The following is a 27,755-nucleotide window of genomic DNA, read 5'->3' as shown; positions in this document are numbered from 1 at the left end:
TGTGGGTTAAGTTCGTATTTATCTTACTTAGGTACTCAAATAGCTTCTGTAAACTGCAGCTAGTTAAGCTAAACTAGTTGAGAAATCAAGATGAAGATGAACATTTCCGACAAAATACGATGGCAAAACATTATTCACTACACCTGTAACTTATTTAGGGGCTGTTTCACCATCCATTGATTAGTGTTAACTGACGGTTAAATGTGATGCCGGGTCTATTTGTTTTGTTCGAATAGACGGAGACGGCATCACATTTAACCGTCAGTTAACACTAATCAATGGATGGTGAAACAGCCCTTAGTGTACAAAATACAAAATACAATTTACAAACTATTCATTATTTGATTAATGATTATCTACAGGTTTACATAATGCCTACAAAATAATATGTACTTAGGCAGTAGACGTGCAAAACCTGGTTTCTAAGCTACATCCCAGCCTATATACATCCCACTGCTGAGCACAGGCCTCCTCTCAGAACAAGAGGGCTTGGGCCATAGTTCCCACGCGGGCCCAGTGCGGATTGGGAACTTCACTTTGGGTTTCTAAGCTCAATCTAACGAAATAACATATTCGGCTATTGTTGGCGACGGACCTCTTTTTTATTTAACTATGTTTTTGTACTCTTTTTTTTTATTGTATATTTTTATAGCTTTTGTTTTACTATATATGTCAGTTTGCTTGTTGGTGTCTAATGTCTAATGTGTACCGTATTGTGGTATTTAGGGGCTGTTTCACCATCCAGTGATTAGCGTTAACCGACGGTTAAATGTGATGCCGTCTCCGTCTATTCCAACAAAACAAATAGAAACGGCATCACATTTAACCTTCAGTTAACACTAATCAATGGATGGTGAAACAGCCCTTAAAAAACTAAACCTGATAAGCATTTATTATTTCTACCGTTTTCAGCTATAGAGATTCGATAATGTTTAAAATACAATAAAAAGCATACAGACGAATTGTGAACCTCCTCCTTTTTTGAAGTCGGTTGAAAATGTAAAGTCAATTATATGTGCGACGACAGTAGGTATAGAAACATTTAATTTTGTCGACAGAATAAATTTTCTCACATGGCCGGAAATTTGCATAAGTAGGTGGGATAAGTTCTACATTCTTGTCTACAATGCAATAAACTAGTCTTTATTAGATAATACATATGCTGATTATTACAGCTTCCTGTGAAGACATCAAATAAAAGACTATTTTTATTATAACATTGACACAATTTTTACCCGACTGCGAAGAATGTCTGTTCCTATGTCCGCTCGAAACTACTCAACGGCTGAACCGATTTTGATAAATGATACGTCATTTGATTCGTCTTAGTGACGCGAGTGACACTGGGTACCTGAAATTCTTAAAAGATTTTTGGCGCCCTCAGTAAGTCCTCAATTTTTTTTTGCTTATTTGAATAAACAAAAAAATAATTAATTATCGATTAAAGTATCAAAATGAAGGGATTTAAAAACAGATTACAAAAATATAAACAAATTATGTGCTTTGTCATTTCAACGCCTCTACAAAAAATGGTATTCCTTTACTTACCATAAACTCCATATGCTCAGTGACGGTGAGGTCATCAATCGCCAAGTCTTCCTGCGGCACGAAGCCAGAAATCTTGGAAATCAGGTCGGCTCCTGCCAGTCTGCCGTTCAGCATAAGGTAGCCTGTCATGGCACTCTTGTCGCGGCGACTGATCGCAGCGAGGAGGGTGGTCTTGCCGGCTCCGCTAGAGAAGTGAAGTTACAGATATAATGAATGCATATCCATCGGGAAAAGTCGGATCTAACGTAAGCCTATTTTTTATATATAAAAAAAATGAGAATACGACGGTATCCAAAGTGTCAATCAATTAGTGGATTAAATTAATATAGAACGATTTCGAAAGGCTGCTGGTAGAAGCTGAAGGCGTTTAGCCGAGGACACAGAGCCAATGGCGCTGATTTGGGGAGGCCTATCCAGCAGTGGACTGCTATAGGCTGATGATGATGATGAATATAGAACTTCACTATTTAGGTTCTAAATGTCAAAACAGATGCACGATGGGTACTGAAAATAAATAAGAGAACACGATAAATACGAACTTTTCCAATAAAATACGATGCAAAATCATTACGTATCCACTACATTTGCACCGTGTAACTTATCACTGTCGGTGATGTGAATATGTACCTGGTTTACTTTTTCTTGTGGACTTAGAGATGATAAGATTGTGTCACTTGTATTAAATAAGGCATACTAAAAAAAAAAATTTCTTAATTTCAAGTAAGTAATTGGTTATCTTGGCTTGGCTTTACTTGGCTTTACACACTTGCTTGGTAGGTAGGTTTTGCTCACTTGGAAAGGATGGGGGAAGAGAGGGCTGTTAGGACAATTTCCGCGTAGACCCCGCAACAAAAAAGGCCAGGAAAAGACCCATGGGGCGGTAGAAAGAGTGTGTAGAGAAAGATCTAAGATTATGCATCTTAGGTCTTTCTCAGGCAGGAGAACATCGTGGGGAAAAGAGGCCAGGGATAGAGCAAAATGGAGAAAATTATTGAGAAAGCCAAGATCCACAAAGGGTTGTTGTACCGCCGCAGTAGAGAGAGACGGAGAGAGAGAGAGAGAGAGAGAGAGAGAGAGAGAGAGAGATAGATTTTACACTAAAAGACGTTCACTGACCGAGTAAAAATACATGAATTAGGCAGAGGGCAGATGCATTCGGTATCATTTTAGCCCATACCCGTACTATTACTATCCCAGTGTATCCCAGTGTACGTACGGATAATTATTTTATACTAATGGGCTAAGTACTAAGATTATTTGTGACTTACCTGGACCCCATCAATGCTACTAAGTTGCCGGAGGAGGCGACGCCGCTTACTGTAATTGACAAAATCACTTAAAACACACAAAAAACGTAGTCTACAATACAATGACTCTTATATAGATAGAGAGGAAGAAAGAGGTGTAATAAAGAATTTGTGAGAGTCTACGTGAGAGTCTTATAAAGCTAGCGCAAGTCATATTCAGTCTTATTTAGTCGTAATGAGTCGCAGATATAGTATAAATAAGTGGTTTACTATCGTGCATCCCATATTTTTTTTATTCCACTGGATGGCAAACGAGCAAGTGGGTCTCCTGATATTGATATTTAGATATCACCAAATGTGGCAACTTTGCCTAACTGGTTGATTTTTTTGCCAGGTGTTTCTTTCGGCCAATGAATAATGGTAAAATTATATACTTACAGAATATCTCGTTTCATAGCACATAGGTATCATATCAACACTGCCTATTAAGATCCTAGGCATACCAATGAAATTATGTGATTTTTATCTAGACCAATACTGATTTATTAAACAGCGATTATCTTAGATCATATATTATGATAACTACAAATTGCGGTAGAATACCCATTTTGACTCTATTTTTGTGGTACATGTAAGTACTATTTAATACAGGTAGCACACACACAAAATCGAGTTAAAAAAGGCATGCTCTTAATTCGAATAAATGTCGCTTGCACTCAATGGAAAAAGCAATTGTATTTAGAATTTATAAATAAATCATTAATTTGTAACTTAAAGAATTCCATTCTGAACATTTCTAGTTTCGGTTAGAAACAGGTTGTACTGGTAAACTGACCCGATCATTTTTACATTAAAAAGCGATTGTGTAACGCGCTCTACGCCTAAAGTTATGTGGAAGAAGTCACAACCCAAGTATTTAATACATAATTAACGTTTGAAGAACATATCTTAGTATTTTTCTAAGTTATACCGAAACTCAACACATTATTGGCACTTGAGGTATCCCATCTTAGACCTCTAGGTTGGCAACGCATCTGCAATACCCCTGGTGTTGCAGATGTTAATGGGCGGCGGTGATCTCTTACCATCAGGAGACCCACTTGCTCGTTTGCCATCCAGTCGAATAAAAAAAACATTGAACAGTGATACGTGCCACATATATTAATCCGAGCGATGGCATATTAAGGCAGAATGTCTCAATGAGTTCTCAAAATGTATTTTTCATATTGGCTTGCAAAACTTTTGTCAGTTGTTATAGGTGAGCAGAGCACATATGACCAATGTGCATCCATAGCGTACTTACCTACACAGACATGTAGGTGTAGGTACCTACTTGCGCAGTGTGAACACTGATGCTTAGCGACAAAAGGTTGGCTAAAGTTGGCAATGCTGAGTGGATTACTTTTTCATAATCTTTATTCTCATTCTTATTTAAAGTAACCTAATATGAGAAAGAAACTTTTGCAAGTGTTAATTCAAAGAAAGTTCACCGTAATATGCCTACGTTAAGGTTGGTATACATGGTAAAGCACGCCTTGCGGATTTACAGGAACTATAATGGTTCGATTCCCAATTCCAATTATAGTTGGTTCCGGAAAATATATCTATAACGGGAAAATCGTAAAAATAAATCGTCCAGTTTCATAGTGATACCTAACATTTGTTAGCGCAATAGTGAGTAACATATACACACACAAACATCACGCCTGTATTCCCAAATGGGGTAGGCAGAGCACACGAAACGTTACCGCTTCGGAGCCACTTTTAGCAATTTTAGGTTTTAAGTTTAAGTTTGACAAAAACGGTACAATAGTGACAGGTTGCTAGCCTGTCGCCTACGGTAGACACGGTAATGTGAGTAAACACTTAAATAGAACATCCTCTTGTTCTAAAGTAGATAAAAAAGTCAATTGATGACTAAAATTTCATCACCATCACTTTTGTTGAAACTATGTTGGTGTCTAATTAGACTTATTAAATTTAGTTTGAGTGCAAAGATATAGATTTATGTAACCCTTCAAAAATATGTACCACAGACACTTATTCCGACGAAGGCCGTGGTAACATGTTCTTGAGCGTTTTGAATGGACACATATTTTTGAACTTGCCTGTCCACCAATCAGCCCTTACGTTTACTAGCCCCGTCCACCCCGCGCGTCGCTCAGTTCCCTACGACACCTTACTTTGTACATGCATTAACAGTCATCGCTAGAATACGTCCCCAGGCTCTACTCAAACTCACCTCCGTGTAAAACCTTGACTTCTTCATATATCGGCGTCGACCATATGCTAGTCTGGTGCTTCCTCCTCCTGTACACTGAGAGGTCTTTCCACGAGAGCGTGAGATTCTCCGGGTTGTCGCTGAGAGAGGTGAGTTCCTCTTCCTCCTCCCAGTTGACGATGGCTCCTGTGAGGACATTGCGCGTGGGCAACTCTAGACCCAGCTCCGTCATCGTTGAGATTGGTTATATCATTTGCTCCTGGGGACAAAAGAACGAAATGGTGTTCATATTTCTCGAACAACTGTTATTTTAACTATAACCGATATTATTAAGTAAATGTCGTTGACGTTGACAATAATATAGAATAGGATATGGGTTTCTAAATTTGTTTAGTTTGCGGCGAACTTACAGGTTTAGTTTCTTGGCGTGGCGCCCTTACAGCTAGGGAGTCAAACCACTAAATAAATAAATAAATATCACGGGACAATTCACACCAATTGACCTAGTCCCAAAGTAAGCTTAGCAAAGCTTGTGTTATGGGTACTAAGCAACGGATAAATATAATTATATAGATAGATACATACTTAAATACATATTAAACACCCAAGACCCGAGAACAAACATCCGTATTTTTCATACAAATATCTGCCCCGACACGGGAATCGAACCCGGGACCTCAAACTTCAGTCAATACCTACCATGTTTTCAAAAACACTATCAATATCATAGTATATTTGCAACAGATCAGTTTTATGATATATTTGAGCACCTTGCTCCATCTTGTAGGTATATTTATGATCCCGGCTGTATTTCTAGAAGGTAATCAGCATCTGAAGTAGCTGTTTATACTGATTATGAATGCGATAAGGTACAAGGTAAAATTGATCAGCTACTTTTGAGGCGAGACATATTCAAAAGCTAATAGGTCTCCATAAAATGCTTATCTATGTTAATATCACAGTACCCATTAAGTATAATCTTAAGATACCTAAGATCAGGTTCGCTGATAAATAGATGGTGACGATAGTGGTTATGATAATAAAGGTGAGAATCATCGATTCTAGACGTTGCCGTTGACCGATTAATCTAAAAACAACCGCAAAGGACATCGCAAGCGTCAGTAATGATACTGCTGCGGTCGACGGGGTGATTGTTAAGATGATGGCCTTTATAATGTTTTAGTATACCTATTAGGTACTTATAGTGTCCTACTACTAGGCACAGACTTTCCCTCTTGAGCTCCACGACTCCCGGCCAAGCACACACGGTAGGTACGTACTCGTACACCACAAAATCCAGCAATCTTCTTATTACACAATAAAACAATTACTTTAGCCTCTTTTTAACTGCCGACTTTTTAATTCGGAATTGATAATCATCAAGTTTACCACGTGTGTCTTCGACACCAACAATGATGCTCAAAAGATTCTTAAGCCAACTTATAAAAAAAAACATTTTAATGCAAGCTTTTGTGCTGACTGTAATTTTTTGTTGACGGTGCTTGCATTATCTTCGTCATCAACTTACAATGTATACCAAATTTCTAGTCAATCTGACACCGAAGCAAAAGAGCAACAATAAACAGGGCAAGTAAAATTAAAAAAAAAAAAAAAAACCTTTTCAAAATTTCATACTTTTTTGCATAATTCCGATTCCACTCCATATTAGTTTTCAAAACGAAGCAACCTACGGACAGTTAGTTCGTAGCTAGCAACATTAAAGCGTTACACTTCTGAGAAGCTCATTGTGTCGCAAGTCTACGAGGTGTCGCATCCTGTGAGCCAAATAGCCTATCACATCAATTGACAGCAATTGAAATACATTTCGGAAGTAGCGATCCTTATAACATTGTCTAGTCTAGACAGATAAGATGGTCGATGTTATTAAGTAGTTTAGTTATGTGAGGCACTACAGTCAAGTTGGCATTTAGATCGCTACCATTATTCAATTAAAATGAGGTGATTCTGACAATTAGTTTTTAACTTGGCTAATATTTACAGAACATGACTTAATCAGAACATGTAGGCACTAGACAGTAACTGTCATTTGCGGCGAGACTGGACTACTTTCCCCATCATCTTGCATCGTAACTCTATCGGGTTACTTACGTCAGTTCATAGTTTGAGTTCCTGAGTTGTACAAAACTTGTAGTTTTATTACGCGTTATTTAGACAAAGAATTAACGACTGTCAAAATATTACTAAATATGGTTGTTGCCCGCGACCCCGTCTGCAAATAATTCGTGCGAGAGTTTTGCAATTTTCCGTCGTAAAAACTATCCTATGTCCTTTCCAAGGTCTTAAGCTGTAAACATAGCAAATATTATCTAAACCGGTTCAGCGGTTTGAGCGTGAAGAAGTAACAGGCAGACAGACAGACAGAGTTGCTTTCGCATTGTAATGAAATTCAGTATGGCGATACTTTGAGACCCAGAGATAGTTTGAGATAGTAGTATACTATTATAACGTTTTAAACTTTCGTGATTTTTACTCACAGTCAAACAAACAACAAACAAAAAACAACAAACGGGAGTCCCGTTACGGGACTTACCTGTCTATCACGCTAAAACACGTGAGTAGTATTTACCTCGACGTTTCGACCACATTACAGTGGCCATGGTCACGATTAGACTGAAGTGTGGGGTGTCAAGTCTGCCTAGCAGCGCGAGTCCTTTGAACTACCCGCACTTGATCACAAAAAGTACCGGCACTCGTATCTCGAACTACCCGCACTTGGTCATTTTTATTTGTCACCCAAATTTGTCAAACAAACAAACAAACTAGTCAAAATGGGTGCCCATAGAGTCTATGGGCACTTGGGCTCCCATGTTTACTATTACTCCCCTCCCTTAGTTTGCATGAGGTGAGGACCCATAACTTACCATACCGATTCTGTGTGGGAAGAACAATACAAACATGCACGTCTCTGTCACGCCTTCAGTAGGTAGGTACATTTCTCGCGATTGGTGCGTGGGTTAACTTAGTTATCTAAAGACTGATTGTCCAGTTACTAACTGAACATCTGTGCACCTTGTCACGACGTGGCAAGGTAGAAATGGACAGTTTGAGGGTTTTCTATGGCCTGAGGTTATGAGTGTTGGCTGATGTTCTTGCGGCATTTCAATTAGGAGTAAACGTTGTGGTCATAATTGTTTGTCACTGAACGCCTAATGCCTACTTTTTTTAGACTTTTTCTTGTTAAACCTATTGGTTGGTATAGCTGTTATAAATCTATTTACAAGTTAACAAATTAACTATAATGGTCCATCAAAATTTAATATTGAATATTAGCGGCATTTATATAAATTCAGAACCGTTATTTACGATACATACTATATGTAACATGCATAATCATTACCTGACTATATAGTTGACATATGTATATGTGTCGCACAAACTTGGACAAGCTTGGTAAAAATAGTGTCTAGTCTAGGGATTGCAATCCCGCAGCTCATTCAATCCCGCGGGATTGATATGCGGGATTACCTAAGTAAAGAGGTTTAAAATATATCAATACCGAGAAATTATTGAACGCCCCTCGTAGCTAGTTAATTACCTTTTATTTCGTTGTTGTTCCGATTCCTGAAGGAATCTGTAGGTACATTCTTATTTTGTTTTGTGACAAACCCGTTTTTTCAACCAGACGAGACCCACTTAATATAGATTTATCGATTCAGACAATTTACCTATTTACCTAATTTGTTTCAGCAGTACTAAGCAGATAATACTAGTGCAAGGTTGAAACAAATCTCATACGCAAGTAATTTACTTAAGCTCATAGGTATCTACTATTTACTACACCTGTATGCTGATATAATAAACTGGTAAACTCTGTTTGTTGGTAAGTAGTGGTAGGTTGTCATCTTTGGAGCCACTATCCTAGATTTACACAAGTTAATTTTGATCACGGAGCGTAGATGAAGTTAAAGTTACGATACACGTACCTACACACATACAGATATACAGGATTCAAGCTATTGTGTTACGATTAACAGACAAACACGCAACAAAAACAATTGAATATACATAAGTATACTGAACTATGAAATGAAAATTTCCGGGGTTTCAGCTTTTCTTAGAGCTCTTTTATTGAGACTTGGACAGGCAAACTAGAAAGTGGGTCATATGGTAGTAAGCAGGAACGTATCTACCCTATGGGACAAGGGGGCCATGGCCCGGGGCGGCGAGCTGCGAGGGGTGGCGAAGCCACTTCTTACAGGTTTTTCCAAATAAATAAATATCATGGGACAATTCACACAATGAGGCGGCAAAGCTAATTTAACTGGCCCGGGCACGAAACCTTTAAACACGTCTGTGATAGTAAGCACCACTATCTATCGACATCCACTACGCGAAAATAGCACACATACAAGAACAATCATCATAGAACTAATATATCTATCAGTGGCGAGTTTCCATGGTAAAGCCGAAGCCAAATCGCTTACATCTTTCACAAATCCTGAACGTCCTGTTGTCCTATTTTGTAAATGTTGGGCAGCCGGTGGGAATCGAGTTCTATAGACGCTTCACTACTGAAATCTTTTGAAGTTTAAATGAAGAAGAAATAGTCTTCTGGTCACTAATGCAACCGGCCTTAAATCCTTATTATTTAATACGGGCCCTTGTTTTGCATCAGTATCTCACCCCGCTCTACACTAAAGCAAGGGTTGTGATACTAGGGTTGGAATACTCTAATTTTGCAGATTTTTATAGTACAGTCCTTTATTTGCATTGCCGACAGGATCGGCCGCAATTCAGTGCCTATAAATTATATAATCACTGCACAACGTGAGTGCAATTCTATCCTATTCATCTGCGTAATTCATGCGCGTGGAGAAGGATGAAATTTCACAATTTTTTAACACGCATTTTAGCTTGAAAACACCTCATTTACGGAACTCCAAAAATTATACTGGTGAGTATTATAATTTACTAAACATATGCTGAAAACACAAAAAAAAACGTGTGCGCAGGAGATGCGAAAAACCCTCCCTCTCACTCTCGTATTGAATATTTAAGTGTCGGCGGGGCGGTACGACACGATCTTCGATTTTCGAAACATTTCTTTTTCTCATAGTAGGTACCCATTACTTCTGTGGATTTGATCTATGGACTCACAAACAGACCGTGAGTTCCAATCGAATAGGTTAATGAATATCTACTCGAAACTATGGGGGAGGTCTACAATCAATGGAGTAGACATCTTACGGTTGATATGATGACGATCAAATGGTGGCGCAACACATGCGTTCATGTAATTTGCACTACTGACATGAAGATGACACACTGTGTAGATGTTTCAGCAAAATAAATAAAGGAAATGAAATTTAATGAATGATGACTCGAAACCACTTTGCTGGAAATCCAACAAAGAAGAAATGGAACAAAGAGGTGGGAACGACAAAATTGACCGTTGATGTGTGCTGTGACTCTATCTATCAATCCGCACTTCGATGTTGAAAAAATTCTGATCTTTTATTTCAATGCTATTCATTTAGGGCGTTGGGCGCAGAAGTGGCACATGAATATTAAACGACTTAACTACACAAGTTTAACAAATTTAAAAAACTTTTCCGAAACCGTGATGGTCGTAAAAATGTCGGAATCAAATTATGCGTAGCATTCCGTCCTGCTAGTTTTTTTGGTTATGAAATATAAGTAAAAGCTAAGTAAAAAACTTAGTTTGGAACTCGCATGGCAGTTTAGCCGGCTACACTTAAAAACGCTTAACCGCTTTAAAACTAAAGCAATAAATAAAAACTTAACACAACTTACCAACAAACCGGAATTAAATCAAAATCCAAATCATGGACACTCCAATCACAATTTTCACATTAGGTACACGTATATTTTCGCGCGGTAAAAATTGTTTCTCTTTAAAAGTTTATTTTTAATCGCTAGACTTGGGCGTGTGCGTCTTTGATGCCGGGTCGACAGCGACTGATGAGTAGTAGAGTAGAGGTTGGATGGATACATCAATTACTTAGTAGTTAGGTAAGTCTATTTTAATATGCTTCTGGTGGTTGTTTTATTTGGCTGTTTTAATGCATCAGCTAATTGGCTACGCAGTTTTTAGTACATTGTGTCTTAAGGGCGGTAAATAAGGAATTACGAACGAGAGTCTATTAGAAGCCCGAAGTCGAAGACTGAGGGCTTTAATGAGTCGATGTTCGTAATTCTAGTACCGCCCGTGCGACATACAATGTTTTTCATCACATTTGCCAGTAAAATTGTATATTTGTAAAAGAAAAAATATAATTGTTCCAAATATTGGCGATACCTTAGGGCTGCGCTCTTGGCAGCGCCGCCCTCCCCCTCCCTCAGCATGTGCCTGAGCCGCGTGTGCATGTGGTCCTGCTGCTGCACCATGCGCAGCAGCGCGCGCAGCGCCATCAGTACGGGGACTGACTCATTTACCGACCTTGGGCTTCATGACAAGAAAATTTGTACGCGCAATGACTCATTTACCGACCACGGGTTTCATGACAAGAACATTAGGGTCGAGGGCTTTATTTAGGGGGTTGCAATCAAGGTAGCCTTCATGTTTTGACACTGTTTACGAGCAAGTGTGATGAAAAATATCTGAAGTATGAGCATAGAGAGCGAGAGAGAGAGAGAATAGAGATGCCTAGTTACCTAGAATCATGTAAATTCACACGAGACTCTATCCAAGTGATTTTGATTACAGTTCGAACATACGAAGTTGTTTAACAATCTAAGTACCTACTAACAATATTGTCGTGCAATTGTTGCAGTAAGTACCTAGGTATAAATATTTAAACAAAAATTTATAGATAAGATGATAGTACTTTTAAGCATTTCACACCGAAGTCTATAGGTACCATTAAGTCTACGCCTACCCCCTTTAGTAGAATGCCGCATCGTGATCAAATTTACATTTCGTCGGGTGAGAATACGTTTGTGCCATACGCCTCATACCTTGGTTTACAGGAGAGCAAAATAAAGCAAAATATTTAATTTTACATTAAGTTATATTTTAGTGTAAATTTAAAGTAAATGGTCAAAAAGGTACACATATATACTATTCTTAGTATAATAAACATACACTCAGTATAGTGTTATTAATGAGTTTTTTGCAGATTTGCGATTGCTGTATCCATTTTTAATGAACAGTTGTTTATCGTTTAATGTATGATATGGCACAAATACTTGGATATGGCACCAGATGGTTCATTACTTTTAATTAAATTTGTACCACATCCATTATAAATTCAATAATTATCGAGTTGTTTTTATATATCGTAGATATGTCAAAATTTCTATTTTAATAAGACTTCAAAATAAGTTTTTGATAATAATTCCATTTTTCATATGACTGACTGTACTTTTTGTCAACTTTACTTGCATTGTCACTCAAACTAAATTTGCATACCAAATTTCAAGTCGATGCCATTAACCGTTGAAGAGTTCCGCCCTGTGGAGATGATATTGGCCGGACTACCAGAATGTCACTACCAGACTATTGTATCGCCAAATTTCAAGTCAGTTTGACTACTGGAAGTCGGTCAAATTTAACTTGCAAGATTTGATTACAGACAGACAGACAGACAACGGGACAGGAGAAACTAAATAATAAGCTTGTGAAAAGATTTATCGTCTTTGGGCATGAATGTCAACATAGAATGTCCGATATTTTTTTACTTATACTTTTATTAATGTTTTTCTCATTCAGAATTGGTGGTAAACTTTTAGGAAAAATTAGGCGGCAGAAGGTATATAAATGGTAATTCCATAGTTGATTGAGAGTGGATATGTCATAAAATTGTAAAAAATCATGTCGTTTGTCACAATGTTTACTTGAGTTTAAGCATTGCTTTGTGCCATATCCGGATATAGCACACATTTGTGATTACCATTTATTTCGTATCGTGGATATGGTATAAATTGAATGTAATTTACTTAGTAAAAAATAAGTATTTTGACACAACGATTTGCCAAAATATAAGTATGTACCTAAGTATACAACTTCGCTTAAAAAATGAGTGAACCTACTTAGTAAACCTTATAACATTAGATCTCTAACATGAGAACATAATTTTAATTTAAAATATACACAAAATAAGTAGTAACTTTTACGTATTACCTATCTAATCAAAATAAAATAACAGAAAAATAGGAATAAGGTCATCCGCAAGTTTGCTTACATTATTGCAACAAGAAAAGAATAGATTAAAATTGATTAATTTAAATTTAATCCATTATAGTATTCAAAATAAAATACCTAGCCCTAATCAAACTGGATAAACTTGTTCTGAGCTGGTTATTCTAAAATTTCAGTTCAAAGCCCGACATTTGCTTCTTTGCAACAAAACTGTGCTATCTCCAAAGTTGCGATGTTACTAGATGTCACAGTTTTTTCGCAAAGGTGCAATATATACATATATAGAAAAATAAACAATTATAAACCTTAGATGCTATATACTCTACTAGCAAAGGTTAAAATAGCGTAAGTGATTCATTAAAAAATTAACGAAATAAAATTGGATCCTAATTTGTGCAAACTCAACTCGCTCTTGACCAACCTTTAAAGCACCAAAAAAGTTTTAACTACAACTTTCGAGCGCAAAAATCGACTAGTGGCCTACTTAACTCTCTCAATCGTTTTTTTGAAAATGTAATGAATACATTAATGGCAATAAATGCATTGCCTCATTGAAAATATTTAATTTCAACTATTTCGTTGGAACATTTTTCTGAACTGCAAAATAGGTTTTTAAACAGTATTCAATTAGCGACGCTACTGTCCGTCTCTTGTCAAAACATTCAATCGTTTTTGAAGTTCACTTGTTTTTAAATGTGGCAAAAGATAATTTTGGACGTCGAGTGCATCGTTTGTAACAAAACGTTGCAAAAAATCAAACACGATCCGCGGGAAGTGTTGAGAAAAATGGGAAAAATAACCAATCGTCGTTCTAGGACTCCGAACTGGTCGCTTCAAGAGAAACAGTACCTGCTACATTTAATTAACGAAAGAAAAGAAGTTGTGATTACAAAGAGTAATAATGGCCCAAACTACTCAGAAGAAAAGGATGTGGCTTGGAATGAAATACTTCGCGAGTTAACGGTCAAATTTGGCAATAAGTTTATCGGCAGTTCTATAAAAAAAGTTAAGACTCAGTGGCAAAATATGAAGAGAATCGCTCGTGAAGAAATTGCATTGAACGGTTCCGACTTCAAGTTGTACACGAAATTATCTTTAGAAGTGTGTCATATTCTGGAGTTATTCAAGGATGGTGTTTTGAATGCCGATACTGAACATTTAAATGAGACTACACTTACCACAGACGTGGAGATTAAGGCAGAACGTATTGAAGAGTATGTATCTATTTTTCGCTTATAACTAACTAACTACTTACTGCTTTCATTTGATTTTCAAATTATTTTCCTTAATAGATAATTGCATGAAAAACTAACACTATTAAATAAGCTAAACAGGCAACAAAATGTCTCAACATGTACATAGGACTTTTAAATTGATTGCTTATAATTAATTTTACCTAAAATCTAATTATTTTTACGTTTTTACATATTTCTTTTCTTGTATCACAATCTCATTTATTTTTATTACAATTGTCAAGCAGTTTGACAACATGGAATAAGCACATACAGCCAGTGTAGTAGGTAAATAAGGCAGCCTCAGATTAATTTCATTTAAGAAATATTTAATTTCAGGGAGGCAAATGTGATAGATTGCTGCGATTCTCCTAAAAATCCTGCAGAAATGGATGTTGAAGTGACCAAAGAAAATAATTTGCAGTTAGTAGAACGTCCGGAGTCATCAGGATCAGATAACACTGACATAATTGATTTTGAAATTGACGAGCCTGGAACAAATCCTACAACAGAACACATTGAAGTAAAAGATGCTGCCTCTATGACTGACGCCTACTTTCATGATTTCCCTTCTTTCAATCCATTTCATAGGGATCTTCAGGAATTTTTCAAGTATGTTTTTTATAAAAAATCAACAGTATTTAATTTGTTGTTTTAATTTACTTATCATACCTACTTCCTGAAAAATATTAAGTAGGTACTAATTTTTCCTGCAAGTGGCCATTAGTAACATTTATTTTATTTATGAGTTAACTAGTTTACTTGGATCCTTTAGCAAAGCAATTTGTTTGTTTCAGATACTCGGCAGAAGAGAAAACTTTAAAGATGGAGACTCTTCAAGATGAAAGACAGGTTGTCAGAGCAATGAGAGAGACAGCAGAACTGAACAAGATTACTGCTGAACAAAGATTGAAACATGTGCTGTGGGTCAAAAAACAAGAGACATTGTGAGTGGTTAAATAAATAGTTTTTTTCATAAAAAGTACTTGTGCTCTTTGATCAATAAGTTAAAATTACCGCGTAAATGTATGTCAATGTCAACAAAAAAATTAGAATTGTCTATGGGTGGGCCATGATGTTCAAAATTTATAAAATTATTGTTTATAAACGATAAAAAACCATTTTTACTTTAAAATGATAGTACATAATAACATATTTGTGCGAATGTTGATATGATTTACTAAACATTGTTTTCGACGTGTAGGTACATAGCACTAGACTTTACTTGCGGCATCGCGCGCGTAGGTAAACCATTAGGTTGAGGCAGTTGAATTAAAATTTTGGGATTTTAGTATAGGATTCTCATGTGGATTGTATCGTGGATTTCATTACTGTTGCATATAAAATACCTGGGTCAAATTTAAAGTTTCTAATGTTAGCGTTTGAAATTTTGTGATTTTATCCCAATCCAATGGAGTTATCATCCAAATTCGTCCAGTTGTTTCGACTTGAAGAAGTAACGTACCTAATAGTAATATCGTTTAAATGGTATTATTTTTACAATATTTTTAGAAAGTAAAGTAGCAATCGATTTAATATTGCCAGTGTAGGGGCATCAGCATCACTCACTCACTACACTAGTGATATTTATCTCTATGGTCACGAAAACGTCATTTCATTCGTTTCGTCTTTAACTTTACTACTTGTTCTTTGGAACCTGGAAAAGCATTTATCGTTTAAAGCATTTCTTCGTGATTTTATTTACTTATCAATTCAAGTATGAGTTTCGTAGCTAAAACTAGAACTTCCCTTTTGCCTGCAATTCTAAGAAGGTAAGTTATTGTACCGGTGTGTGTGATAGATTACGCAATAGAAACCTGGGCCAGCTCGTAAAATTAAATAACCCTGCAATTTTATTGCTGCTATTTAAATGCTTTTAGTATTAGAGTTCGGAATAATCCCGGATCATCTAATCTAGAAGCCTGAAGTTGCAACAAAAGTGCATAATGACACCACTTGCTATCTGTCTAACAATAAAAATAACCCTACCAAGCGGCCAAAAGGTCGAATGTGCGAAGTAAAGTTTTGTTTACTATCTTTAAGCGTGTTAATTTTATTTGAACTACAGGTATTGAATTAGACCTGTTTTGTTAATTATATGACTAACTCGTTGTTTCGTAGAACAAATGCTTTGAAGGCTTGCCAATTTGGATTCCATTTAAGTGAAATGATGTGTACATTTATGATACACATCTGCGCAATTGAAATTGAACGTAAAGGGAATCAGAGAGGTGCTTTTATTTTGTTTTTTTTTCCTATAGTTTTTTTTTGCCATTTGTCTTTAATATAATTTATGATCTCTAACACAATTTCATATTGTATTAATGATACATATACATAGTAGTATACATAGTTGCTAATGCAACTGTCAATATCTGCTTCTAGGAAATTCTCAGAAAGTTAAATAAAGATGGACGGCATTGAAAGCAAGATACTTTAGTAGTTCTTGATTTTTGATTATTGCCCTAATTATCCGATTTTTTAATGAGATATTCAAATATTTTTCATGCCATGATTTAAATTTCGCTATATTTAAAATATGTACTTGTTATATATAATATATTCATATTGAAAAATACAAAAACACTCCAAAAAACCAATCATATAAAATATTCAGCAGCACAAAAGTTGAATATAAAATTACCTATTACTGCATATACATTTATTTGAGGGCCAGATTTTATGTCGCTCAGTATATCATGAATCTTAACTTAATGTTTCAGAATGTACTCTGGCGAGCCTGGTTCTGGTGCCGGCAAGGGTGGCGGTGGTGGCGGCCCCATCCGCGAGGCTGGTGGTGCCTTTGGCAAGATGGAAGCTGCAAGGGAAGATGAATATTTCTACAAGAAGGTAAGCAAAACAAAGGCAAAAAATTTGTTCCAGCTTGTGGGTATAGAGACGGAGTGGCCAGTGTAGTGAAAATATGGTGGCAAAGGGCCACAACAAAAACAAACACGCAAACAAATGACATGATTGATAAGCAAATTTTGATCATAGTTTTTAAAAGGTGGGAATGTGGTCCCCTAATTTTGCATACGCAACTTCCCCTGGCGCCTGCTCTATTTATATATCAGTATAGAAGTTTAGCATGATTTATAAGCTGCAAAAGAAAGGCTATCACAATATCAGCATGTTTTCTGTTTGCAGTCAAAACCGTTTAGTTAGAGTGACTTTAAAGGGACTGTCAGGTTACACATTATTTAAGCTAATAGTTGATTTTCACTCCTGTAACTATTATTAAAAACCAGTAGCAATAGCAAACAACTCTACAAACCAGCATAATAATACCTGGTGTCACTATAAAATAAATGTTTTTGACCCCATTTCCAGCAAACCATGCATAATAACTTAGATGTTCTTCAACATTGGCAACAGTAACCTTTTAAAAACTATGATCAAAATTTGCTTGTAATACCATATTTTCACTACACTGACCACTCCGTCCACAGTTCCACACATACACAACTCCCTCCAGAACCCTCTCTAATAACTGTATTTATACAATGCTAGTATTGTATCAGTTAGTATATTTCTCCAGTGAATGCTTACAGTTATTTAGGTAAACAAACTACTACTGCTTAGATAAACATAAAAGTTTTATTAGGTCAATTAATTGTGTGCATTGTTACATGGTTTCTTTAATATCACTTGCCAATAGTCGCCTTCCAATTCCAGCGAAGTGGACTCTGCACCGAGTCTGTGTGGAGTCCACTCAAGCTGGGGCTAATGGTTATTGTACTTACTACATTAATTATCAGAATCAGGTGTTACGTTGCAGAAACAATCATTAACTAAAACATAATTTAGTTCATCATTTGCTTAATTTATTCTAATTTGTTGTTAATTGTCTTCACAGCAAAAGGAACAGCTCGCTAGCCTGAAGGGCCATCTTGACAAGGAGATCGCCTTCCACCAGGACCAGATCAAGCGTCACGAAGACGCCATCCGCCGCCACAAAGAGCAAAAGTCCAACATGGACAACCAATAAGCACCTCAGCTCTTCTTAGAAACTGATATTAGTATTTGTAAACTAAATTAAACCGACAAGATTAGACTAGTAGCTAAACTTTGACAACTCTCAGACTCAGTGGATTACAAACACACAATGTTTGTTTAAAGGGCTCTGTTCTTTAAAGGACAATTTTCGCAGTCTCCTGTAAAAAAAGTCTGGCATGGTGCGGTGAGCAATTTAAATGACGCAATATTAGAGGTAATGATGAACAATGACAGCGCAAATTGACATTTAATGTTGAGCCAATGTGGAATGTTGTCACATTAACATTTCCGATTCCTACCAACGAGTCAAAACAAGCATCATCTTGCTATGACAACATAAAATTTTGCGTAAATTGTAAAATTCTTTATGGTACATTATAAGCCGGAAGAATTTCCACTGCTGAATAAAGGCCTCCTTAGAATGCCACAATGAACAACTCAGCCCTTGCATTCACCGGTACTGGTGCATATCATTGCAATATTTGGTAAGACTTGACACTACCATAAACTGTTCTAAAGGAGCTCTCGTCATAAACAAGCAGTCCATGTTGTAAGAGTTTCACTTCTTGCATTCTTGTGCCAGTCATGAGGTAAATAACTCGTGCCTCATATTATATCTATATTATATCTCATATTATATTATTTATTTTATTTTGTGTCTTATATTATTAGTGCGAGTAAGCACTTCGGTTTAGTCTAGTTTACCTACTAATATTCTTAAAATGGCTAAGATTTTGGAAGCATCTTAAATCATACAAACACTAAAATACCTTTCACATTTTGAGCTATCACATGATGGCAAGTCAGTTATTTCTGGCTTTTTTATTTTTACACTGTCAGTATACAATTTTAAAAAGTGCGTAACTTAAATCTTAGCTTCCCAGTGTAATTCAGTGGTCACTTTACTTAGTCGTAGGTCTCAAACATTAAGATATCTAAATGTGTTGTAAGACCTTGTGGTATTATAGTCCATTTTGATGTTGCTGTAATCAATTAAGGTTTACACAATTATGTTTTTTTAAGGATATTATTTGTTTTGCTTTTATTTTGTTTAGTTCTAGTCTGAAGGGGAAATCGTAATTACATAATTGTTGTAATCTTCTAATGCGTTTTGAATTTGTATTAATAAGTACTGTAAAAAGAAAAAGCTTCTATGTTTGTCATTGTTTTAACCAATTGCCACTGACAAGCAGCCTGTTCAGATTTACGAACGCCATGCGATGTTTACATGTTTGTTAGAATCGAATCTTGAAAGTCAAATTTCAGCCATCTTAGTGATCGGATTGACTTGGAATTTGGTAGTCACTGAGATGCAGTTTAGACAATGCAAGTCCAGTCAGCAAAAAGTACAACCCGCAAAAAAGCTTTTTTAAATTTAGCATCAACTGAAATGCAATGACAGTCAATGCATGAAAATTACTGGTGGCTATTGATGAAATAGAAGCACTGTAAGATTATTTTAAAGAACCAAAGTATGGTCATGAACGCTGAACCAACATCGTCGTGGTAACAAATGATTGGGTTCACGAACGGTTCATTTGAAAAGTGTTAGCGATTATAGTACTCCAGAATCCTAGAAGTCCATTGGCCCGCCATTTGCTAGTTTTATGGTGAGTTTTCTTCTATTGTCTTTGAGAACTGTTTCAGACTAGCATTTTATTCGCGCGTATAAATAAGCTTGTTTTGGAAGCGCGTGTACGCGCGTACAGGTGCGGTTTTATTTTCTTCGAGCTTTGAACACGCAGGAATGAGTGCGTTCAGCGCGTACACGCGCGTTCGGTTTAATCATTAAATGTAGCGCACGCACGTGTAAGCACGTCTGCCAAAAACGACCGTATACGCACAGAAAAAGCGCTAGTCTGAAACCGCCCTGAAACAAAATTTACATAATGTTTTAATTTTGAACAATTCATTCTTGGCAATCAAAATGGTTTTGCCTACAGTGCGACAAAGATCATTATGAATGTGGGTTACGTTTGCACATGAGTGGTTTATTTTATTTATGTCCTCAAATAGTACATTACTGTAGAGGCCGGCAACTGCACCTTCCGGCCGAGGCTTGTATAAGTAGTGCTTTTCTCAAACATGAAATGAAATAAAATTAAAAAAAACTACATAATTATACATTTTTATTCTTATTGATTTATTTTTGATTGATTTGATTGATTTTTAGTTTTACATAAAAATATATAGAAACTTTTTTGTTTGGGGCTGTTTACACCTGATTACCTTGGTCTTAGACGAATATTTTACTTAATGCACAAGAGCATAAAAGTAATTTTATGTCGCCTACATTCAGCATAAACACTAACTTCACGAGCATGAGAAGTGAAAAAGTTATTTTTAGCTTTATATTATTAGTGCTTTAATCTCAAAATACAAAGCATAAACTACGAATAAAATATACAAATAGCGACATTCACGGCGGACTGTATACAAGGATGTTTTGTAAGATAGCCGCGTTAGTTCTATTTTTGCCACTTCATTATGTTCTTTGTCGCACTTGTGTAGTCAAGTGCAAAAATATGTATCTATTTGAAAAATATGTTACCACGGCCTTATTACGTCGTTCAAAGAGTCTGTGGTACATATTTTTGAGAAGTTAGATAAGTCCATATTTCTGCACTCGACTGTACTAGCTGTCGTTTGTCTGTCTGTAGCAATGAGGGTTTCTGTGACAGAGTTTGGACTTGCCCGCGTCACGTTTGTGATTGGCTAAAAACAATAAAACTAACCTGTCGATACTAACGCCATCTAGCGATATTTTGCCTATCAAGAAAAAAACCCTCATTTCATAACGAGAGAGACCGAAAGTAGAGTACAACGCCATCTAATGGTCAGTAGCAAGACCTCTGCGTAAAAGTGAGCAGTTTAGTTTGAATAGTTGTTAAAAACAAAGCTAGATGGCGCGACTGATTGTAACACAACTTTGGTATAAGAACGTTTTTGTTTGGTATAAGAACGTTGCATATTTTGTGCAAGTTTCGATTTCTCTGACCATTTGGCATTCCTTTATCCGATGACTATCTAATGTTTGTCCTCTGTGCTCGGTATTACTTATTCTGTAGCTCGGTTTGCAGTTGCAACTTTGTTAAAGACATCGAAATAGTAAGTACTATCTACGTACAACTGGAATGTGCACTGCAGGAATAACGAGCCGATAACTTGAACGTAGTACTTACTATTTCGATGATAAAATCCGAGTAAAATCCTAATATGAGACATTTTTCAATAGTATTTTGACAAGGAGTTTTTAATATGGTGATCCTTTGACGCTTGTTTGATGCGCAGTCAAATGGGCAATGTCAAAATTTCGCATGGTCATAGTACGGTAATTTCATTGTTATTTTTGTGCTCGGTCCGTTTTTCTTTGCTTCTTCTCTGCTGCTTTCTTGCTTATATATTTTTATTTTTCATTGCTTTACTATTAATTAAATATGAGCCTGATTGCTAAATCTAAAAGTCCTCTTTTGTCCATAATTTTGAGAGTAAGGTAAGTTTCGCACCGTTGCACGATGACAGAGTACTTACTTAGTTTTACTTTTTTCCATTGACTGTTATGTCTTCTGTAAGTATCTCAAAAGCATACTGCAACTCCTATCTTACCTGAGACGCACAACGTGGTGCTCACTTACAATCAGGTGGCCCCTTGCGTATGTCACCCTATTTTATGAACAAACACGCCAAAATCGGCAAAAATGAACCATCAAAGCTCGGAAGCTAGATTTAGGTCACAAAAGTTGATTTAGACGCGTGTACTTTTATTGTTATGAGTTAATACTCGACGCTTGCAACATAGCGACTTACCCACGCGCAGCCCACGCGTTTTCGTGAGTTGCAATTTCAATAAACTTGTTGTTGTCTTACAAATACTTTACTGTCAGATTGTAACTTTAATACACGATGTACTTTACATGTAGAAATAGTTTGGACAAATTTTATGTGCCAGAGATCCGAGGGCGTAGCCAGCTTCTGGCGCTGAGTAAGGGGGGAGGGGGTGCACATGTATTTTTTTTTAGGTCGTATTACAGTCGGTCGGACTACACGGCTTACGAGGTTTTTTCAAAAGTTGGTAACGCGTATGCAGATCTCTGATGCCCTCTCTGTTTGTTTCGTCCGGCACCACATTTGTCACATAAAATGTATCAATGAGTGTTGAAATAGGCCCCGAATGACTTAATCAAAGGTGTGATTTTTTTTCTTTTCTAAAAAAAAACACATTTTGAGTTGACATTTTTACTTACATCAGTGTATCTCCTGAATTTCCAACATCGTTATTCCGTATAACCTGTAGAAGGTGATGGTCTTACTTTAGCATGTCGGGTTGGTGCTGGTACGTATCAATTTACATAAAGTTTAATAAAGAATAGTATATCAAATACATAATGGTCTTAAACGTTATGTATTTCGCCCATTATTCATTAACGTTTAAAGTTTATGTGGTTTGACACGTACCGTTGTCTACACTAGTGAGGCGGCAAATAGTTATTTGGTTGTCATAGAATGTACTCCAATGGTCCTGGATCCGGTGTTGGGAAGGGCGGAGGTGGCGGCGGCAGCATTCGTGAAGCTGGTGGTGCTTTTGGCAGGATGGAGGCTGCTAGAGAAGACGAATACTTCTACAAAAAGGTAAGAATGAATATCCTTCATAATGTTAATCACTAATGAACTGGAGAAACTTTCTAATATTATGATTTTCCCTAAGAATTATTTTACTTAAATATACTGTAACTTAAATGTACCTACGTTTACTCAATCAAATATAAAAGAAATGCTGTTGCTGGAGGCGATAATGGAACCCATGCTTGCTTGGAGGTGGTGGTCTGGTAACCACACGTTTCGAACTGGTGTAGAACCGGGGTTAAATTCTCGGCTCCAGCATTTTTTTAATGAGTTCTACTTAGTTACAGGAGATTTAAGTAAAGTACTTCCGCTGGAAGTAGTTCATATGTACTCCCAAACTTCACAAAGGGAAGGAGGGAAGGGTCCCTGCTTTGACTGATCAGTCTTTTAAATTTTTCAATGTTTTAGGGTTTTTTAATTGTGATTCAAAGATTATCGCGTTAAGTACTTACATAGGTACCATGAAAATACATAGGTACTTTACAGTGGTGTTCAGTTAAACTAAAACCCAACCATCTACTAAAAACCCCGAAATTATTTTCAACCCACTGCCGCACACGGATCATCGAGATATGGGTATTCTATTATAACTATAGAGATTTTGACATGTCATAGTGAAAACCTCGATAGTTTAAAACATTAAGTAAATTTTTTGTCTCGCAGCAAAAGGAACAAATCGCTGATCTTAAAAGTCACTTGGAGAAGGAGATCGCCTTCCACAAAGACCAAATACAACAGCACGAGGACGCGATCCGCCGCCATAAAGAACAAATTGACAATGTGGGGAAGAAATAAACTGATAAACAGATGACTAAACATGTGTAGGCTAACTTTGCCCGTTGAAAGTTACCTAGAGGTGTAGACCTAAGCACTGATGAGCTTCCTCAGTGGCGTAGTAACCCTGGATCCTGGTGCAAAAAAGAAATTGTCCCCTCAAATTTTTGTTTACTTACTATCTTTTCTAACTTGGAGTTGTTTGCGCTTAAAGGTGCCCTTGGCCAGCGAACGTTACGGCCACGGTCTACGGCATCGCCTAGACCTCCGATAGCTACGCCACTGCTTACACTGCGAGGGTTGTGTTCTCAATCCGTTTACTCCGTACCGCTCATTTCATTACCTTTTCTTAGGGCCAATGCTAGCTGGCGCAGCAGGTGCACGGAGCGGGCGCACGCCTGCGAGCTACGGTGCAGTTAGCTCACACTATTTTTCAATATATAGGCGTCCACCCGCTCCGTGCAAACTGCGTCAGCTAGCGCAGGCCCTTAGTGGAAGGCGGCAGGGCTACTATGAAAATTGAAGTTCGTATCGTACCGTCCCTCTCACTGTTGTATTAAATAATATAAGCGTCGGCGGGGCGGTACGATACGAACTTCGAATTTCGTAGTAGCCCTGCTGGTGTACAGTACCGGCCAAAAATATATCACCTTTACCTTTTTTTTACCTAAACTTTATTATATAGTTAAGTAAGTTTTTTAAATTAAAATATCAGGTGCCATGCATGATTTAGACTCTTTGTGCAACTCATGAGATAACCTGGTCACATATATTTCAAAATCGCCAATTGAGAACTTTTGTTTACTCATGAGTTAATGTACATTTATCATTACAATAATCTCTCTAACGCGTGGTTCAAAAAACTTGGACGACCGTCAGTGTAAAGTGAGCTGCAGGCCATAAGCAAGGGCGTACTCATAAGGAACTTTCGGAGCAATTTGGTATTTCCAGATCAGCAGTAAGCAAGTTACTTAAGCGCTTAAAGACTACGAAATGTATAGTCAATAAGAAAATACGTGGTGCACCGCGTTGCACTACTTCTGTCGTCGATCGTACCTAATATTTTGCGTAAGTCTCGTGTTAATCCACGTTTAAAGAAATATCGGTCGCAGCTGCTGGGTTACTACGAAACTCGAAACTCGAATTTCGTGTCATGCGGTTCCTCGGACACTTTTACTATTTAATACGAGAGCGAGAGGGACGGTACGATACGAACTTCGAGTTTCGTAGTAGCCCAGCTGGGCAGCCTAATTCTTCCATACGAACTGTACGGCGTAGGCCACTCCGGACTGCACGGACGACGCCCTGTAAAGAACCCGCTTATTTATGTAAAGAATAAAAAGATACGAGTTGCTTGGTGTAATCGGGGTTTTCGGTGCGGGAATGATTTGAGAAAGAGTAGAGATAAACAAACAGGTTAGTCTGGAAAAAAAAAAACATATGCCTGATGTGACCTCTCTGCGAATTGTATACAAACTATGATACAATTTTATTTAAATTAACTCATGTAGGGGGTACTTTACCTTTACTACCAAGCCTTATGAGATAATAATACAAATTAAAATTAAAATTACCTGCAGTAATAGTAGTTGAGTTGACGCGATTTTTTTTTAACTGCATGATCTTTTTACGTCGGTAGTTGTAATAGGCGCGAGCAGGGACTTAACTGAAGAGGTTCATGTCTTAATGACTGATCTTTTTCATTTAGGTACATAATATTATGTTTCGTGTTTTTTTTTTTAATTAATTATTCACAAGGCAGAAACCTGTTACAGTACATTCTGTTTTTTATGTCAATACCTACTCTTTGGCTAATGTCAAACATTCCCGCACCGAAAACCCCGATGTATCATCGACGTTATGTATAGTCAAGGAAACTGAATCACGTATCAGGGTTATTCAAAGTTCGAATGTAGTGTTTGTCATAAGTAACTCTTTATTCTCTGAATCCAATAATTGTTCAGAAATGTTATAAAACAAATAAACAAACTTTTTTTTCCGATGCGATGCATAGGTAGGGTCAAGTGTCCACCAATGAAACACATAAGATTCAAAATCTCATAAATCTTTTGTTTTGACAGATAGGAGTCTGAATTTTTTACTGTACGTACTTAGGTAATTTTATTGGGTATCACGTGACATACAGAGTATTCTTTAAGAATGTGTAGTTGGTCATCAAAACAATAAAAAGTAAAAAATGGGAAATTTTTCACTGTGCCCATAGTGGTGTACGCCTACTAAATTGTGGCACTTTAACACGCGATCTAGTCTACGATAATCTACGAAATACGTTTAATATTAAAAAAGTATCAAATATATTGAATTTATAACCATAATTTAATGAAAATATCTACAAAAAATGATTAAAATTCTTAATTTTGTGTCAATAATACTAAAAAAGCTCCGTAGACACGAGTTCCTCCACGTGACGCCAATGCAAACTGGGGTACAGTGGGGGGGTTCTTAAGGGTGTCCTTACGCGATATAGTGCACGATCTGGCAAGGTGGCACTTTATAAAATATCGCAATGTTTCACTGTGTACCTAAGTTTCATTGATGGACACATGACCCTACTTTCCGTGGAAAGTTATGTGGGACTTTATAGGTAGAGTCATTCACGATGACGCGTGCCGTGGTTCTTATTACAATGTCATTAAAATCACGCGTCTTCGCGGATGGCACTAGTTATATTTAGTATACCCACTCAACTTAACCTATAGTTTTCTATAGAATGACCATGTAAAATTTTCAGAAAAATTTAGGGTTTCAGTGGGAAAAAAAATATGACAAATGATGATGCGGACAAAAAATAGGGTATGACTAGCGAAGAGTGTGCACTTTGGCGCTCCCATTCAGTTTAAATTCCTTCACTGTATTTTAGTAAAATTTTATTTTTTTAATTGTACGCTGCTAATCAAAGTTTAGCAATATTTTCGTGTTAAAAGCGGCCGGGTGATTAATATAATGAACTTTGACCGCATCTAACCTTTTTTAATTATTTTTTACGTCCTGACATTCCCAGCCCTTTGCGAACCTCGCGGATAGAAGTATGCCAATTAATATTAATCGCGTTCTACATAAATATTTACGTGTTTTTACAACATGAAAAAATTAAAATGAAAAATGTTTATTATAACACCAGGATAATTACAAACTTGGCTTGACACGCTGCCGCGTGTCTAGATCAATTATTAAAAACAGTGGATCCCAAACTAGGCTGAGCCTGTATCTTGAGACGCGTTTTGGACCCAGGACATGATGTTTTTGTTATAAGTTCCGGGCGATACATATATTTTTAAACGGGCAAAATTTTAAAAAATATATTATTATTAGCTGTTGCCCGCGACTCCGTCCGCTTAATAACGTTTACCGCTGTCCTGCGGGAACAATGCAATTTTTTGGGATAAAAATATCATTATGTCCTTCCCCGGGAATCAACTATCTGTACATATACTGAATTTCATCTAAATCGGTTCAGCAGTTTACATGTGATTGAGTAACATACATCCAAACATCTTCACAAACTTTCACATTTAATATTTTTTATATTAATATTATTATTATTAGTAAGATAGGTACCTACATACAATGACTAAGTGCTTGTTACAACCTAAATTTTGATTACGCATCAACTTATTCAATCTGCTTCAATGCACAACTCGCGGTAAATTTCAAAAGATAAAAAGCAGGGTAGGGTAGAGTAGGGGGAGGGGGCAGGGTAGGTAGAGTGGGGTAGATTCCTAAAAAAATATTCCGTTGCCAGATTTTTAAAAATATCTGACACGATTTTTTTTTGACAGTTACACAAAAATTATGGACATATACGGTCCGTCCTTGTGTGTGACGTTAGGTATACCTACGTACACTTTACTGGAGTAACGTCACGCTTCATCTTTGTAATTTTTTGTTTGCAGTTTGATTGTCAAAAGAAAAAAATAATGGTTCAATACTTTATGATAAACTAGTGTTTACCCGCGGCTTCGCACGCGTAA

General features: G+C 36.8%; 3 protein-coding genes across 4 annotated transcripts in view; 2 read left to right on the top strand and 1 right to left on the bottom strand.

Annotated features, from left to right (window-relative positions):
* The window catches only part of LOC141438053 (protein scarlet-like), a 30,927-nt gene extending 19,944 nt beyond the window's left edge, over window positions 1-10,983 (bottom strand). The window contains exons 1-4 of one of the 2 annotated variants that reach the window (XM_074101705.1): window positions 10,792-10,983; window positions 5,038-5,275; window positions 2,817-2,865; window positions 1,549-1,732 (exon numbers count right to left, since the gene is read on the bottom strand). In XM_074101705.1, coding sequence (XP_073957806.1) covers window positions 1,549-1,732; window positions 2,817-2,865; window positions 5,038-5,248 — 444 coding nt within the window. In that variant the 5' untranslated portion in view covers window positions 5,249-5,275; window positions 10,792-10,983. The remainder of the gene's footprint in view (window positions 1-1,548; window positions 1,733-2,816; window positions 2,866-5,037; window positions 5,276-10,791) is intronic. The other variant, XM_074101706.1, reaches the window with a different exon arrangement.
* A 2,843-nt stretch (window positions 10,984-13,826) lies between these two features.
* Window positions 13,827-26,743, top strand: LOC141438056 (uncharacterized). Its single transcript, XM_074101708.1, has 5 exons — window positions 13,827-14,352; window positions 14,710-14,982; window positions 15,168-15,317; window positions 22,869-22,995; window positions 23,653-26,743. Exons 1-5 carry the CDS (start codon window positions 13,832-13,834, stop codon window positions 23,782-23,784), a joined length of 1,203 nt encoding a protein of 400 aa, XP_073957809.1. The 5' UTR covers window positions 13,827-13,831; the 3' UTR covers window positions 23,785-26,743.
* On the top strand, window positions 16,006-19,467 carry LOC141438055 (ATPase inhibitor mai-2, mitochondrial-like). The gene is made up of 3 exons (XM_074101707.1): window positions 16,006-16,142; window positions 17,094-17,220; window positions 18,227-19,467. Exons 1-3 carry the CDS (start codon window positions 16,090-16,092, stop codon window positions 18,356-18,358), a joined length of 312 nt encoding a protein of 103 aa, XP_073957808.1. The 5' UTR covers window positions 16,006-16,089; the 3' UTR covers window positions 18,359-19,467.
* Window positions 26,744-27,755: the final 1,012 nt, after the last annotated feature.

The sequence above is a fragment of the Choristoneura fumiferana genome, chromosome 18 (genome assembly GCF_025370935.1).
Source record: "Choristoneura fumiferana chromosome 18, NRCan_CFum_1, whole genome shotgun sequence".
NCBI lineage: Eukaryota > Metazoa > Arthropoda > Insecta > Lepidoptera > Tortricidae > Choristoneura > Choristoneura fumiferana.
The sequence above is the reverse complement of the archived record's forward strand: the minus strand, read 5'-3'. Positions and strand labels throughout refer to the sequence as shown.